The 13,980-nt window shown below is 41.7% G+C and overlaps 1 protein-coding gene and 1 long non-coding RNA gene across 2 annotated transcripts; both read right to left on the minus strand.

Moving 5' to 3' along the window:
• Positions 1 to 669: 669 nt before the first annotated feature.
• Positions 670 to 2,797, minus strand: LOC133708598 (1-aminocyclopropane-1-carboxylate oxidase homolog 1-like). Its single transcript, XM_062134065.1, has 3 exons — positions 2,196 to 2,797; positions 1,337 to 1,658; positions 670 to 1,231 (listed from the first exon to the last, which is right to left on the minus strand). The coding sequence occupies exons 1-3, from the start codon at positions 2,729 to 2,731 to the stop codon at positions 974 to 976; spliced, it is 1,116 nt and encodes a 371-aa protein (XP_061990049.1). The 5' UTR covers positions 2,732 to 2,797; the 3' UTR covers positions 670 to 973.
• Positions 2,798 to 11,158: 8,361 nt separating this feature from the next.
• LOC133708603 (uncharacterized) lies at positions 11,159 to 13,525 on the minus strand. Its single transcript, XR_009845917.1, has 2 exons — positions 12,994 to 13,525; positions 11,159 to 12,271 (listed from the first exon to the last, which is right to left on the minus strand). It is a non-coding gene; the product is annotated as an uncharacterized LOC133708603 (long non-coding RNA).
• Positions 13,526 to 13,980: the final 455 nt, after the last annotated feature.

A 13,980-nucleotide genomic window follows, 5' to 3' on the forward strand; every position in this document is an offset into this window, starting at 1 on the left:
GGCTTCGGTTCCGTTTGGTGGTACTGGAGGTGTTCTTAGAAACTCCCATGGCCAATTTCTTGCTGGGTTCTCATTCCGAATGGATTTTGTTAGCTCACCACTGCATGCTGAGTTGCTTGCTTTGAAGAAGGGGCTGAAATTACTGCTGGCTATGAATCTTAATCATGCTACGATTGAAAGTGATTGTTTAGTTGCTGTGCAGGCAATCAATGCCTCAACCCCAGATTTATCTCCTTTGGGGGCCTTGGTTACAGATATTCAAGGACTACTTGCTGCTTGTAGGGATTTCCAACTCTCACATGTCCCACGTCAAGCCAACAATGTAGCACATAGGTTGGCTAACTATAGTTTTGAGTTCAATGTTCATCTTGAATGGTTCTCTATTGCTCCAGACTTCATTCTGGATGCCCTCTTGTACAACTTCAATCGTATCTAGCAATAAAATCTTCTCTTTTCCTCAAAAAAAAAAAAAAAAAGCTTCTATTTGCACCTTCCAATTTTGGCCTCGTTCAAAATTAGTACTCTAATGTAATTTGACTCTATTTTTTCACACCCTTCCCATCTTCCTATCTCCACACCACCCGTTCAGGGAAATCAACTCCTCTAACAAAGGCCTTTTCCTCCTCTGATAATGCCACTTGGCCTCTCCTCAATCGACAAGGTGATCTGTGTCTGTCTGAAATGGTACTGCAGGAAGTGGTTTAAGCTCAAGTATACAAATATAGTTGGAGTTCTAACAATTAACTATTCTTTTTTTTTTTTTGGTCTGTAACAATTAACTATTCTAACTATTACAACTAATAACAGAGAAGTAAACAAAATAAATATCTAGTAGCTGAGGGTGATAAGCAGTTGGGGTAGCCAAGCAAGTAAAGCACTCTCCAAAACTGAGTTTTGTGGTTCACGTATACACTCCAATTCGTCTTCAAAATATCAAGGACAGTAATCTCATATATGGTTTCATTATCTAAGTTCAAAGCTTCAAATATTCCAATGCCGAGACCCCATTGAGCCCTTTAGTATAGTAGTGCGCAACAAAATCTTTGATGGTGGTCTCTCGGTAAAGTGGAGGATTCTTGTCTGACACCAACTCCTTAATTGGCCTATACAACCTGGAAGAATTTTCTGGTGGAAGATGTTGTCTAAAAAAACACGCCACGGAAATTCTTGGACCGACATTTTTGGCCAACACTCTGTGATTGACACTTATGAACTTGTCATTTGAGATTAACTGCACTAAAGCACACACTAATTAATTATAAAATAGTACCAATAAAACTATGATCACCAAATCTAATCGCCGAACGATGTATTAGTAGTTTAACGATTCACTTGCCTGTAACATGTCTCCAAGATTTACAACTAGAGCTCCACGGACTGGGGTAACATCCACCCACTGATCTTCATGGAGGACTTGGAGGCCACCAATTTGGTCCTGTAGGAGCACTGTGAGGAAGCTACTATCAGAATGGTGAGTTGTGCCCATGGTCAATTCTGGTTCAGGGCATGCTGGGTAGTAATGGCCAAGAAAGAATAGGCCCTCTGCGCAGCTCAAGTCCTTGAGGTGGTTGGGATTGAGCCCAAGTGCTTCAGACAATAATTCAAATAAAGTGGCTCCTAAAGCCTTCACTTTTTCCGAGTAATCAAGCATTATATCCCTGCAAAAGTGGTCAATATTCAAGGATTCCAAAGAAAGCTAGTGATAAAATGATAAATGATGCTATCTGATTTATTGACGCACTAATCAACTAGTGGATCATGATTGTAATGGAAATGATGAAATCCTTTTACAATTGATATGTTTGGATAGTATATATATCAAATTAACTTTGAAAAAGACTACTTGTAAATCACATTTAGTGGTGGACCAAAATAGTGATTTGCATCGTCTTTGGGGGGTTGGCTATAGTTGTGAGGAACGGAGGAAATGGGATTAGGACTAAGATTATCAATTAACTTAGTGTAATTGTTGAATTATAAATGTGGTCAAGGAAGGGGTTGCAATTATGCCCTCAATCTGACACAAAAGGTGTCAAAAAAATCAGGAATTCAAAATTCACCTATTAGATATTGAGTCATATTGCACATTGATCTTAAGGATGAATCTAAAACTAGAATTTACAGAGTCTCAGAAGTCAGAACATAACGTACTAATTAAATTCTTGCCAAGAGAACATTTTTTATCAGATGAATACCTGCAAACTCTAGGCAACTCTTCAAGATTGGGAGCACGAGGTGCCATAACACATGACAGAGTATCCCTCCAATTAGCTGCAGGCGATTGATAAAGATCAAAATTAGTATTATAATAAACGAGGTTGTTGGTATAGTCCCTTGAATATAATTCCTTCTTCACTTCTTGGTCTTGCTCATGAAATCTCCTTATCCCATCGATCATCTCCTCCAAATCATGGACTGGAATCCCATGGTTGACCACCTGGAAAAACCCCCAACTCTCGCAAGCATGTCGAACTTGTTCGATAACACGAGCACGTACAGTTGGATCTTGGTTGATGCCCTCTAAGCTTATGACTGGGATACTGAAGTTGGAACCATCACCAGGACTGGTTGCTTTGTTGAGCTTCTGTTGTTCATGGATGAAAATCCTTGGTATCTCAGCCAAACCAGCATCTACGAGTCCCTTAACACCAGCTTTTGAGTCGTCTAAAGCCTTCAACTCACTTTTCCTGTCGTAGTTGAATCCATCACTGGAGGTTGTTGTGAGCACCATTTTTATTTCTGCAATATTTTTTGTGGGAATGAGAGGGTACTATTTCTTTTGGATAAGATCATAAGAAGGAAATTAAGCAAAGATAATTTAGACACGTAGATGATTATTAAACTGTATTGTTCATTAGTGCTTTGCTTTAGACCGTGATGGCTACGCCAGGCCGTAATTAAACACAACACCATTCGGGCAACAAGACAGAGGTGGCAAACGGGCCGGGTCTGGCCATTTAAGCGGACTTAGACGTGCTTCGTGCTTCATGCGGTGCTCGGACCGGCCTATTTATTTTCATGCCGGGCTCGTGCCTGACCATTTAGTTAAACATTAAGTCCGGTCTGGCCCATGGCCCAAACCCATATCATGCCGGGCCATGCTCGTACCGGGTCATTAAATGGGTCATGGTCAGGCCTACCCATTATAAAGCACGATTTTAAAATTTTAATTTGAGTAAATAAAAATTAATTTTATTTAACTATTTAGAAAACTAAAATAAATAAAGTTCTACGACATTTTTCTTAATCTTAGCTTTTTAAGATTAATTTTCTAATAATTTTTTATATTCCACTATAAGAAAGAACAAAAGAAAAATAACTCAAAAAAATATTTTTTTTAGTATATAATTATGAGATTAATCTTTAATTTTGAATAAAGAGGTTTAATATTCAAATCTCATCATTGTAGTTTTTTAATATTTTTAAAAACAAAATGAAATTTTACATTTATAACGGGCCGACCCACAATACGTCGTGCTCGGGCCGTGTCCGGCCCATAACTGGTTCGAGTCGGGTCGGGCCAATGGGCCAATATTCCTAGGCCCAGCCCAACCGGTTATTCTAACGTATTCGGGCCGTGTTGGACCACGAACGGATTTGGACCGTGCCGGACCACTTTTAAACGTGTCGGGCCCTTACCGTGTTTGTGCTTAGCGGCCCGTTTGCCACCTCTACAAGACACTTTTGCAACAGATTGACCTATGTCTATGGACTATTGAATTTCTGATCCCCTGCTCAATGAAGTCAATGCTCATTTGGTCACTCACCGTCCGATTTTCAATCGGACGGTTGACAGATAAGCACTCATTTAGTCACTTACTTGTCAACCGTCCGATTTTCAATCGGACGGTTGACAGATAAGCACTCATTTAGTCACTTACTTGTCAACCGTCCGATTTTCAATCGGACGGTGAGTGACCAAATGAGCATTGACTTTCATTGAGCAGGGGATCAGGACTCTTACTTTGGATACATAAATTCTATGAATGGACTCTTGGATACTGTAATAAACTAAAATTGAGTAGTTCGTAATTTTGAATAATATTTAATAATTAGCATGAAGGAGTGATGGGTCTGACTGGAGGCCCATCTGTAGCATTGGATCTAGAGGTGGGAACGTTGGACCGGATAAGATAGGTCTTTGAGGAGGAGGTGGGTCTACCAAGTCAGCCAGAGAGAGAGAAATTGCAAGCTGCATGTCCTCCACGTCAGGTGGGATTGAATGAGGTGGAGACACTTGAGGGGAAGGAGTAGTCCAGTCATCAATCTTGGCCTTTCCCTTGTCAATGGATTTGGCTCCAGAAGGACCCACCAAATCAGTCGTGGTAGGAGCAGATGGGATAGGAGGTTGCCACACGCCTTGCTGTGGATGGGCCAAAATGATAGCCCCCGGTTCAGGTAGGAGACTAAACGGACGGGAACCCGAACCGCCGATACGAGCAGACGGTGGAATCCATGGCCTTGTACAGTAAGTTCCATTCTGATTATTATGCCGTTCCACATACCGACCCCTACGGTTATCAAAAGGCTGATGTTGGAACCGATCCCAGTGTTGTAGGTTATCCGGAGGAAGTCGTCTAGGGGTTGGAACTGCCATCCACGGACCCAGCTTGTCAGCTGAAGGATGTCGGCGGAAGGTACAAGTACTAATAGCATGCCCTAGCCTTCCACACCGGTAACAGAAATCAGATAGTCGTTCATACCGGAACTCTTCCCAAGTTGCTTCTATAGGACTGTTGCTAAACCAAAAACCTGGAGAAAGAGGAGAACGAGAATCTACTTGAACACGAACATGCAAATAACCTGGGTTACCTGAAGGGGAGTTAGGGTCTTCAACAGAAATAACATGACCAATATGAGCACCAATCATTCGTGCAACCTTCTCCGTCATATGACCCCTTTGAAGACCATGGATTTGGACCCAAAAGGTAATCAGATGAAGAGGAATATCATCAAGTCGGCTCAAAAGTGGCCAAGGATGAATGACCATACTACAGCCCATGACAGACCAGGGACCGCGTTCAAGAACTTGGTCAGCAGCTGCTTCAGACGGGGCTGTGATGGAGAAGATGGAAGTACCACCAAGCAATTCCACACGAAAGACACCAATTTCAGCCCAAGCTGTAGTGAGGATTCGGATGACCGTTGGTGCATGAAGGGTATGATTTGCAACCACAGCTCCAACAAGCTGAACATCCCGAGAGTGACTAGGGTCAGGGGGGGCAACTGGATAAAGAGTTCTCCTTCAGAGTGGTCCGCCAAGACACAAACCGAAGGGTTAGGTTGTGATTTGGTGGGGGAAGAGGGTGGGGAGGACGGGGAATTAGGTTTTGATTTTGTAGGGGAAGAGGGCAGAGATAGAACCGAAATGGACGAATTGGGTGAAGGGATTTCCATGGCAACACTATGCAAGTAGGGTTTGAGGGTGAAGAACCGTATTGCATGCATGGGGGAATAAATAGCCATTCAATCTGACATGCAGCGACACGCGTTAAGAAGGGGAATGAAACAATTAATGAGGGATTACAACAACAATCAGAGGGGGGAAACAGGTGTTAAGGTAGGAAAAACCACCCCTCCAAAGCCGAGGTGCATGAAGAACAGGTGGAAGGAGGAGCGATGGGGAAAAGCCACGTAATCCTACAATGATTACAAGGAAGACTAGAGCAAGGTGAAATAAAATGTCAGATGGAGAAACTGAAAACAGAAGAGGGAAAATAATGGAGTACGTTATGGGAAGGGGACAAAGAGTAAAGGAAATAAATGAAGCTAGGATCGCAAATCTAAAAAACCGAATGAGGAGGTAATGGAGAAATGGGTAGGGAATGATGAACAAGATGAACTGGGGAAGCACTAGCTATAGTGCAGAAGCTCGACGAATGAGCAAGCTGCTCTCACTTTAGAGAGGATAATGTTCCAGTTGGAAGTTGCATACCTAGGTTAGTGTAAGGTTCATTCTTAACTAAACCTTTGATAAATAGTGTTTATTTTCTTCTTTTGACACCCAAAAAACAAAAAAAAGGTGTGGATTTCTAAATATTTATATGGATATATAGCTACTCTTTTGGACCACACAGCCTGGATGTATCCTTGTGGCTAGAGATCTCAATATGTGCTGCAAATTAAGAAGTCCCGTGCGGCCTAGATAAGTTTCAATGAGTCAAAGAGAACAAAGGAACAAGAGATTTGAGATTCTTCTGATATGTTTTTTACCTTCTCCAAGAACGGAGCGGAACTTGAAAAAGAGGACAGCAGCCCATCGAACGGAAAAGAGAATTTGGGTAGTCAGCTACTGACCAGTCTACCGGATCAGTCTGATCGACCGGCCGGAGAGGAAGTTCCTGATCCTGTTTCCGATGAAATTCCAGATGTCGCCAATGCTGTTTTGAACAGTTCTTCTGTCTCTCCCTCTCCTTTAGTGGTCTCACCTACTCAATCATCACCCAAGGTATGTTCTAATCCTTCTTTATCTAATATTCCTTCTGTGTCAGCTAGTGTTCCTTCTTCTGTGTCAGATATTGTTCCCACCAAAACTCTGCCTAGTCCTTCTATGTCAGCTAGTGTTCCTTCTTCTGTGTCAGGTATTGTTCCCACCAAAACTCTGCCTAGTCGTTCCACCCGTGGTCAACCCCCGAAGCACTATGAACCTACTTTAAGTGCAAAAGCTAAATACCCCGTTGCTAATTATGTGTCGACCCATAGGCTTTCTAAACCGTATGTAGCCTTTGTGAATCAATTACCTTCTGTGTCTTTCCCTAGTAAAGTGTAGGATGCAATGAGGGATGAGAAGTGGATGCAAGCAATGATAGTCGAAATGGATGCTCTTGAGAAGAATTGTACGTGGGAGCTAGTATCATTACCACCCGGGAAGATGACAATTGGTTGTCGGTGGGTGTATACTGTGAAACACAATTCAGATGGATCGGTTGACAGGTACAAGGCAAGACTAGTGGCTAAAGGATATACTCAGAAGTATGGAGTGGATTATGATGAAACATTTGCACCAGTGGCCAAAATTAACACAATTCGGGTACTTCTTTCGTTAGCTGCTAATCTTGATTGGCCTTTACAACAGTTTGATGTTAAGAATGCATTCTTGCATGGTGATCTGCATGAAGAGGTTTATATGGATTTGCCTCCTGGATATGGTACTTCTATTGGAGAGCAGGTGGTGTGCAGATTGAAAAAATCTCTTTATGGTTTGAAGCAGTCTCCCAGAGCTTGGTTTGGCAGGTTCACCAAGTTCATGAAGAAAATTGGGTACCGGCAGAGCAATTCAGATCACACCTTGCTTAAACATCGGTGTGGTAAAGTGACTGCTATGATTATTTATGTTGATGACATGGTTGTGACAGGTGATGACTTTGAGGAGATTCAAAGGTTACAAGGTCAGTTATCTTTAGAATTAATTTGAGATGAAAGATTTGGGTAATTTGAAATATTTCTTGGGAATTGAAGTTGCTCGTGGGAAGGATTGTATTGTGTTGAGTCAGAGGAAGTATGTTCTCGACTTGCTGGCAGAAACAGGTATGCTTGATTGTCAACCTGTTGATACTCCTATTGAGCAAAACCATCGGTTAGCAGAGTACTTGGATCAAGTACCTACGAATGGCCGGTTGATTTATTTATCCCACACTAGACCAGATTTAGCCTATGCAGTTAGTGTGGTGAGTCAGTTTATGCATAATCCCAGTAAGACTCATATGGATGCTGTATTTCGTATTTTGCGGTATTTAAAGTCTGCTCCAGGGAAGGGATTACTCTTTTCAAAACACAGTCACTTGGATGTTTCCGGGTACACAGAAGCGGACTGGGCAGGTAATATTACAGATCGCAGGTCTACTTCGGGCTACTTCACATTTGTGGGTGGTAACTTGGTTACTTGGAAGAGCAAGAAACAGAAGGTGGTGGCTCGTTTTAGTGCAGAAGCAGAGTATAGAGGAATGGCCCGAGGACTTTGTGAGATGTTGTGGTTGAGAAATTTATTTGGGGTTCAGGCAGAAAAAGACTATGCCGCTTTATTGTGATAATAAGGTTGCAATTGAAATTGCTCACAATCCTGTTCAGCATGATCGCACGAAGCAAGTGGAGGTAGATCGACACTTTATTAAAGAGAAGCTGGATGGACAGATCATTATGTTTCCCTTCGTTCCTACTGAAGAACAGTTGGCGGATATTCTTACAAAGGCTCTCTCGAGTAAAGCCTTCTATGACTCACTTGACAAGTTGGGCATCCGTGATCTGTATGCACCAACTTGAGGGGGAGTGTTGGCGTGAGTCATGCCATGTAATTAGGATTGTGAATATTGTGAATTATTAGGATTATTCTGTTGTAATTAGTTTCCTAATAGGTCTTGATGTATCTTGTATATATACTCCGTTCTTGGAGAAGGTAAAAAACATATCAGAAGAATCCCAAATCTCTTGGCATTAGAACATACCTTGGGTGATGATTGAGTAGGTGAGACCACTTAAGGAGAGGGAGAGACAGAAGAACTGTTCAAAACAGCATTGGCGACATCGGGAATTTCATCGGAAACAGGATCAGGAACTTCCTCTCCGGCCGGCCGGTCAGACTGATCCAGTAGACTGGTCAGTAGCTGACTACCCAAATTCTCTTCTCCGTTCGGTGGGCTGCTGTCCTCTTTTTCAAGTTCCGTTCCCAAACACTCCAGCCTTGAGAACTCGGATGCCAGTCTCCCATCTTGCCCACTAAACAAATCTTCATAATAACAACACTTCTCCCCCTGACGAGGAGTCACAGGAGGTAAAAAATAACATGCATCTTCACTGAATGTAACATCCATAGTGACATAAAACTTCTGGGATTCAGGATGATAACATTTGTAACCTTTCTGATGAGAACCATACCCCACAAACACACACTTAAGGGCTCTAGCATCCAACTTTGACCTCTGATTCTTATATAGATGAACATAAGCAATACAACCAAAGACATGTGCAGGAAGAGTATTAGAAGATGGAATAGAAACATAGTTAGACAGGACCTCAAGTGGGACACGACCTTGAAGAGGGACAGACGAAAGACGATTGATTAGATGAGAAGCACACAATATGGCCTCTCCCCAAAGATACTTAGGCATGTTAGCACTAAGTAGAAGAGATCGAGCTATGTCCAGAAGATGACAATTTTTCCGTTCAGACACCCCATTTTGCTCAGGTGTCTGTGGGCATGAAGTTTGATGTATTATGCCATGGTGTTGGAAATATTCATGAAAAGAATGATTGACAAACTCACCCCCATTATCGGAACGAAAGACCTTAACATGAACATCATATTGAGTACGAACAAGCTTATGGAATGCTGTAAAAGCAGAGAAAACAGAATCTTTGGACTTAAGTAAAACCACCCAAGATAATTGAGTAAAGTCATTAATGAATAACACAAAATATCGCATTCTAGAAATGGTAGAATGTTTAGAAGGACCCCATACATCTGAATGAATTAACTCAAAAGGCATAGTACTAGAATGAAAACTCGAAGGATAACTAGACCTATGACTCTTAGCCAAAGCACAAGTTTCACAATGCAGGCTAGACTCACTAACTCCTAGAAACAATGAAGGCATGGACTTCTTCATAACTCCAAAAGATGGATGACCCAAGCGCCTATGCCACAACCATAGCTCACTCAATCTGTCAGAATTCAATGTCAGGGCCAATGGCTATTCTGGTGCTTGTGTTGGCTCTGCGTATATGCAATCCAAGTGAAACAGTCTCCCCCTCAGGTCTCCCTTGCCCATGATCACCCTGGTGCACAGATTCTGAAAAATAACATACATTGGATAAAAGGTTATAAAACATTTATTTTGTGACCCCAACTGGGATACAGATAAAAGATGATGAGACAATGAGGGTACATAAAGCACATCATGCAATACAATGGATGGTGTAACTTAAACATACCCAATACCTAAGACTGGAAAAGACGCACCATTTGCATTAGAAACATGGGATATAGAAGGGGATGACATAGACATAAAGGACTTATCATAGGTCATATGGTCAGACGCACCAGAATCAATTATCCATGTATCACTACCAGTAAAGTCAGAAACATGTAAAGCAACACCAATTTTACCTCAAGTTTCCTTAGTCAAGGAAACATTACCCTGTGAGGGATCTTGCCCTGCAATGCCGTAGAAGTCAGATTTTGGCACCAATTGGACTGCCGCTTTGCCTCTTTGACCACCACCATGTCCTCCACGTCCTCCAGTATTATTGCCTCATCTCCAACCATCGGTAATAGTCAAGTCCACCATCTTCTTCCTTCCTCAAAAAAACTCAATAAAGTTGTAACAAAGGTAGCAGCAAAGGGCACTGATCAATGAATATTCAAAGAAACAAAATTCAAAGAAAGAAAGTTGTTGGCTTTATTATATATTCTCTTGTCCAAGAAACCAAAAGTTGTCCAGCGAACTAATCAGTAGAACAAACAGGATATCAGCAATAATCAAGTCAAAACAAGGGGCCACGAACCAGATGGACAACGACTAATTCCCAAAAAAGACAAGAACTAGCAATCGAACCAATCGAACCAAAAGAACCAACAAACAAACCCAAAAGGACAAGCGACAAAAGAACAGCAGCAAACTAATTTTTTTCGCAGCGGAAACCAAATAGCACAACCGAGTCCAAATGGATTTCGGCTCTGATACCAAGTCAAAGAGAACAAAGGAACAAGAAATTTGGGATTCTTCTGATATGTTTTTTACCTTCTCCAAGAACGGAGTATATATACAAGATATATCAAGACCTATTAGGAAACTAATTACAACAGAATAATCCTAATAATTCACAAAATTCACAATCCTAATTACATGACATGACTCACGCCAACACAATGTAGTTTTAGGCGGATTAAAAATGTGTTTATGTACCAACATCATGTTTCAATTGTAAATGTGCTAAAATGACTCTCTACAGAATTTATACATGCACGTTCTATTTATCGATAAAGTTAATTAATGAAGTTGCATTTCATCATAAAGTACATATAAATTGTCTTTGCTTTGACAAAGTTTGGTTTACAAATGAGGTACTGTTGAAACAAAAAAAATTCATATATCCAATTACAACGAGATTGACGTCCAGTGCATTTATATGGCAAAAGACAAAAGAATGTGAAGAAGTACAATTGTCAAGCTCGTAAAGCATTGGACTTCTAGGTTTGTTAGAAGTCTTGCCAGCAATGCAATTAAAAAATAAGTTACAGTTTTGACGTCAGAAGAGAAAAAATATTGTGGAGATAAAGTTTCCAACTAGTTCACTTCGAGTTGAACTCTAAAACTCTCAATGTTGTATGCAAGTCAAACTCGTCACTAGTGCATTATATAAGCATGATGTGAAGAAAAGAAAAGGAGGACACAACGGAGCATATGCAGCAGCGTGGAAAAGTAGCGAAGGCAAGAAAACAGTTTGGAAGACGAAGCTCAGGAAGATATTCAAGACACCACAAAGGTTGAGATTTCCTCCCTTCCATGCTCCACCTTCTCTTTGAATGCTCACAGGCTCCACCTCCTCTTTGGGTGTTCACAGGCCTCTCAACGATGCCGTACCAAAGTAAAAACAAAAGAACAAAAATACCATGCCAGAGCTGCGCCTCCGATGACCATGCCGGGCAGCGTCCCGATGACCATGCCGGGCAGCGTCCCAATGACCATGCCGGGCAGCGTCCCGATGAACATGCCAGGGCAGCGCCTTCGCTGCAGGCCTTGCGCTCTCAAATCCCAGCAGCAGGCCTCCCCATATTGTAGCAGCGACAACTTTGCTCTCTCATCCTGGCAGCAGCGTCTCGTCTCTGTGGCACTTTCAAACTCACAAAGAAAGTCAAAGCTGCAGGTTACCCTTACTACTGACGAGCCACGCACCTCTCTTCTTTTGGATGTGCTATTCCTTGATCATAAACCATGACCATTGGTCTTGAAACAAATAAGAAAAGCTGCTCCCTCCATGCCAGAAGCAAGGCAATTGGTCACTACTGGAGCTTTGCCAAGGCTCCTTATGTAGCTGAACACCATCACAACAAATGAGTAAAACAAAAAGTTGCAAAACATGTACAACTCACCCGGCCAAATTGATAAATGAAGCTGCAACACGCTTTGCATTCATAAATATAATGCAGAGGCTTTTACGTGACCAAGTTGTGAAGCCGAAGCCTTTCACTTCTATGTGAGAAATCTGGACTCACTTTGTCCATCAAATCCCAGCGGTGAAATCACGCTGTCAAAGTTCTTGCCTCCACTGGTACCTGCAGCACATACAAAGGCTCTGTCAAACAGGGGATTGCAAAGAATGGTGGACAGAACATTTGACCATGGACTTTTGATTATTGTTCCTGGTCTAAAAAAAGAAGAAGAAGAAGATGACATTCATAAAAATGATAAAGTCAAAGGCTTTAAACTCCTTGAAACAATAATTGTCAGAATATGTGTTGCTTCCAGGTGCTTTGAAGAATCACAAAATACATATAATGAAGCTGTGCAAGAGATGCTAAAGTTGCTGCAAGTTCATATGGCATGGAGGTCAAACAATGAAAGACTAAGATGCCTACTACGTGGACTCTTCTCAATCAAAAGAAAAGAAAAGCAATATTCAAAGCATAATGCAAGGTTGATGATTAATGTGTGACTTGATTTGTCACCTGCATATTAAGCCATACAATAATTAATCATGAAGCAACAAATAAAAAAAGACAAGCAGTGGTGTTCGAAAAGCATTTGAACTTTGAGCCTTGATATAAAGTAAACCAGACCAAAGCGGTGGCTTTGCGGCAGCAAGCTCACCTCCTTGTGATCATATATTTTGTTTTGGGCGGTGGAAAACTAGTCAAATACATATGAAGACAAAAATCTCATTTGCAATGAAACCAAACTTTGGACAAAATATGGAGAGGCAAGAGCAATAAAACTCTGCATATGTCTCGAAGCGGTGGAGCTGCAGACAAGCATAATGAGTTGAATTTCGACTCACCTTTGGAGAAAACCAACATTCTCCAAAATTACAAACTTTGCAACGCATGTCTTTCAAAATAGAGGAAGTCAAACTGTCGGATCAATCTGCTAGTTAAGAAGATATTGTCGCTGCATACAAAGTGAGGAAGAAAAGAAAAAGGAGCTGGGTTCTGTTAGCTTTCGTGCACAAGGGAGTGGTCAGCAAACAAGTGAAAGCCTCACAGCTCGCCCAAATCTCTAACACCTATGAATGAATGAAGAAAGAGCGACGAGGCAACAACATACTGGTACACGTACACAAGACTTTCATCGAACATGTGGTGGGCGTCTTATCTGCTACTTAAACAGCAACGCAAAGAGAGTAAGTGAATCCCTATAAGTCATCCAGGGAAGCACCAAAGAATCCAGTTCAATCTTCCACACACCATCAGATTTTATCTCTTTCAAAAGTCAAAAAATGAGAAGAGCAATTGATACGTGGTAGCACTCAAAAGAGCCAGCCAAGCCTCTTCCAAAGGATAAAGGTCAAAAAAGAAACAGAGCAAGACAAGGATAATTGGCTTCAAAAATGAGTTGGTTCTATCCTAGAAATTGGTGCGGTCTCAGCCGGGCCTCCTACAAAAAAAAAAAAAGGAATCAAGCCCATTTGGAAGCTAGTCAAGATGGGTGTCCAAATCAATTACTCACTTGAAGCAGATTGCTATGGTTCCGTTGTTCGATTCGGCGACAAGTGAAATGCGACACAAAGCCCATTGCACAGCTCGACATGGTTCCGTTGTATGATTCGGTGACAAGTAAAAAGCGGCACAAAGCCCATTGCACAGCTCGGCATGATGAGTGTCCAAATCAAAATTGGCAGACACTACGAAATTGGTGGATTAAAGCGAAAACCTCAAATTCTCTGAACTACAATGGTTTGATCCCTTCACAGGGTATGTAGGCAATCTAGCGACCCACTAGATGCAACCACAAATTCAAATCGAATCCCTGACTCCACCAGTCAAAT

This window comes from Rosa rugosa, chromosome 5 (genome assembly GCF_958449725.1).
Source record: "Rosa rugosa chromosome 5, drRosRugo1.1, whole genome shotgun sequence".
NCBI classification, from domain to species: Eukaryota; Viridiplantae; Streptophyta; class Magnoliopsida; order Rosales; family Rosaceae; genus Rosa; species Rosa rugosa.

Excerpts from the sequence above, each read along its gene's own strand:
- LOC133708598 (XM_062134065.1), bottom strand. The coding sequence starts at position 2,731 with ATGGTGCTCACAACAACCTCCAGTGATGGATTCAACTACGACAGGAAA. Across the intron at positions 1,659-2,195 it reads GAGTTGCCTAGAGTTTGCAG|GGATATAATGCTTGATTACT; the intron begins GTATTCATCTGA and ends CCACTTTTGCAG. Across the intron at positions 1,232-1,336 it reads ATCTTGGAGACATGTTACAG|TTAATCTCAAATGACAAGTT; the intron begins GCAAGTGAATCG and ends GCTTTAGTGCAG.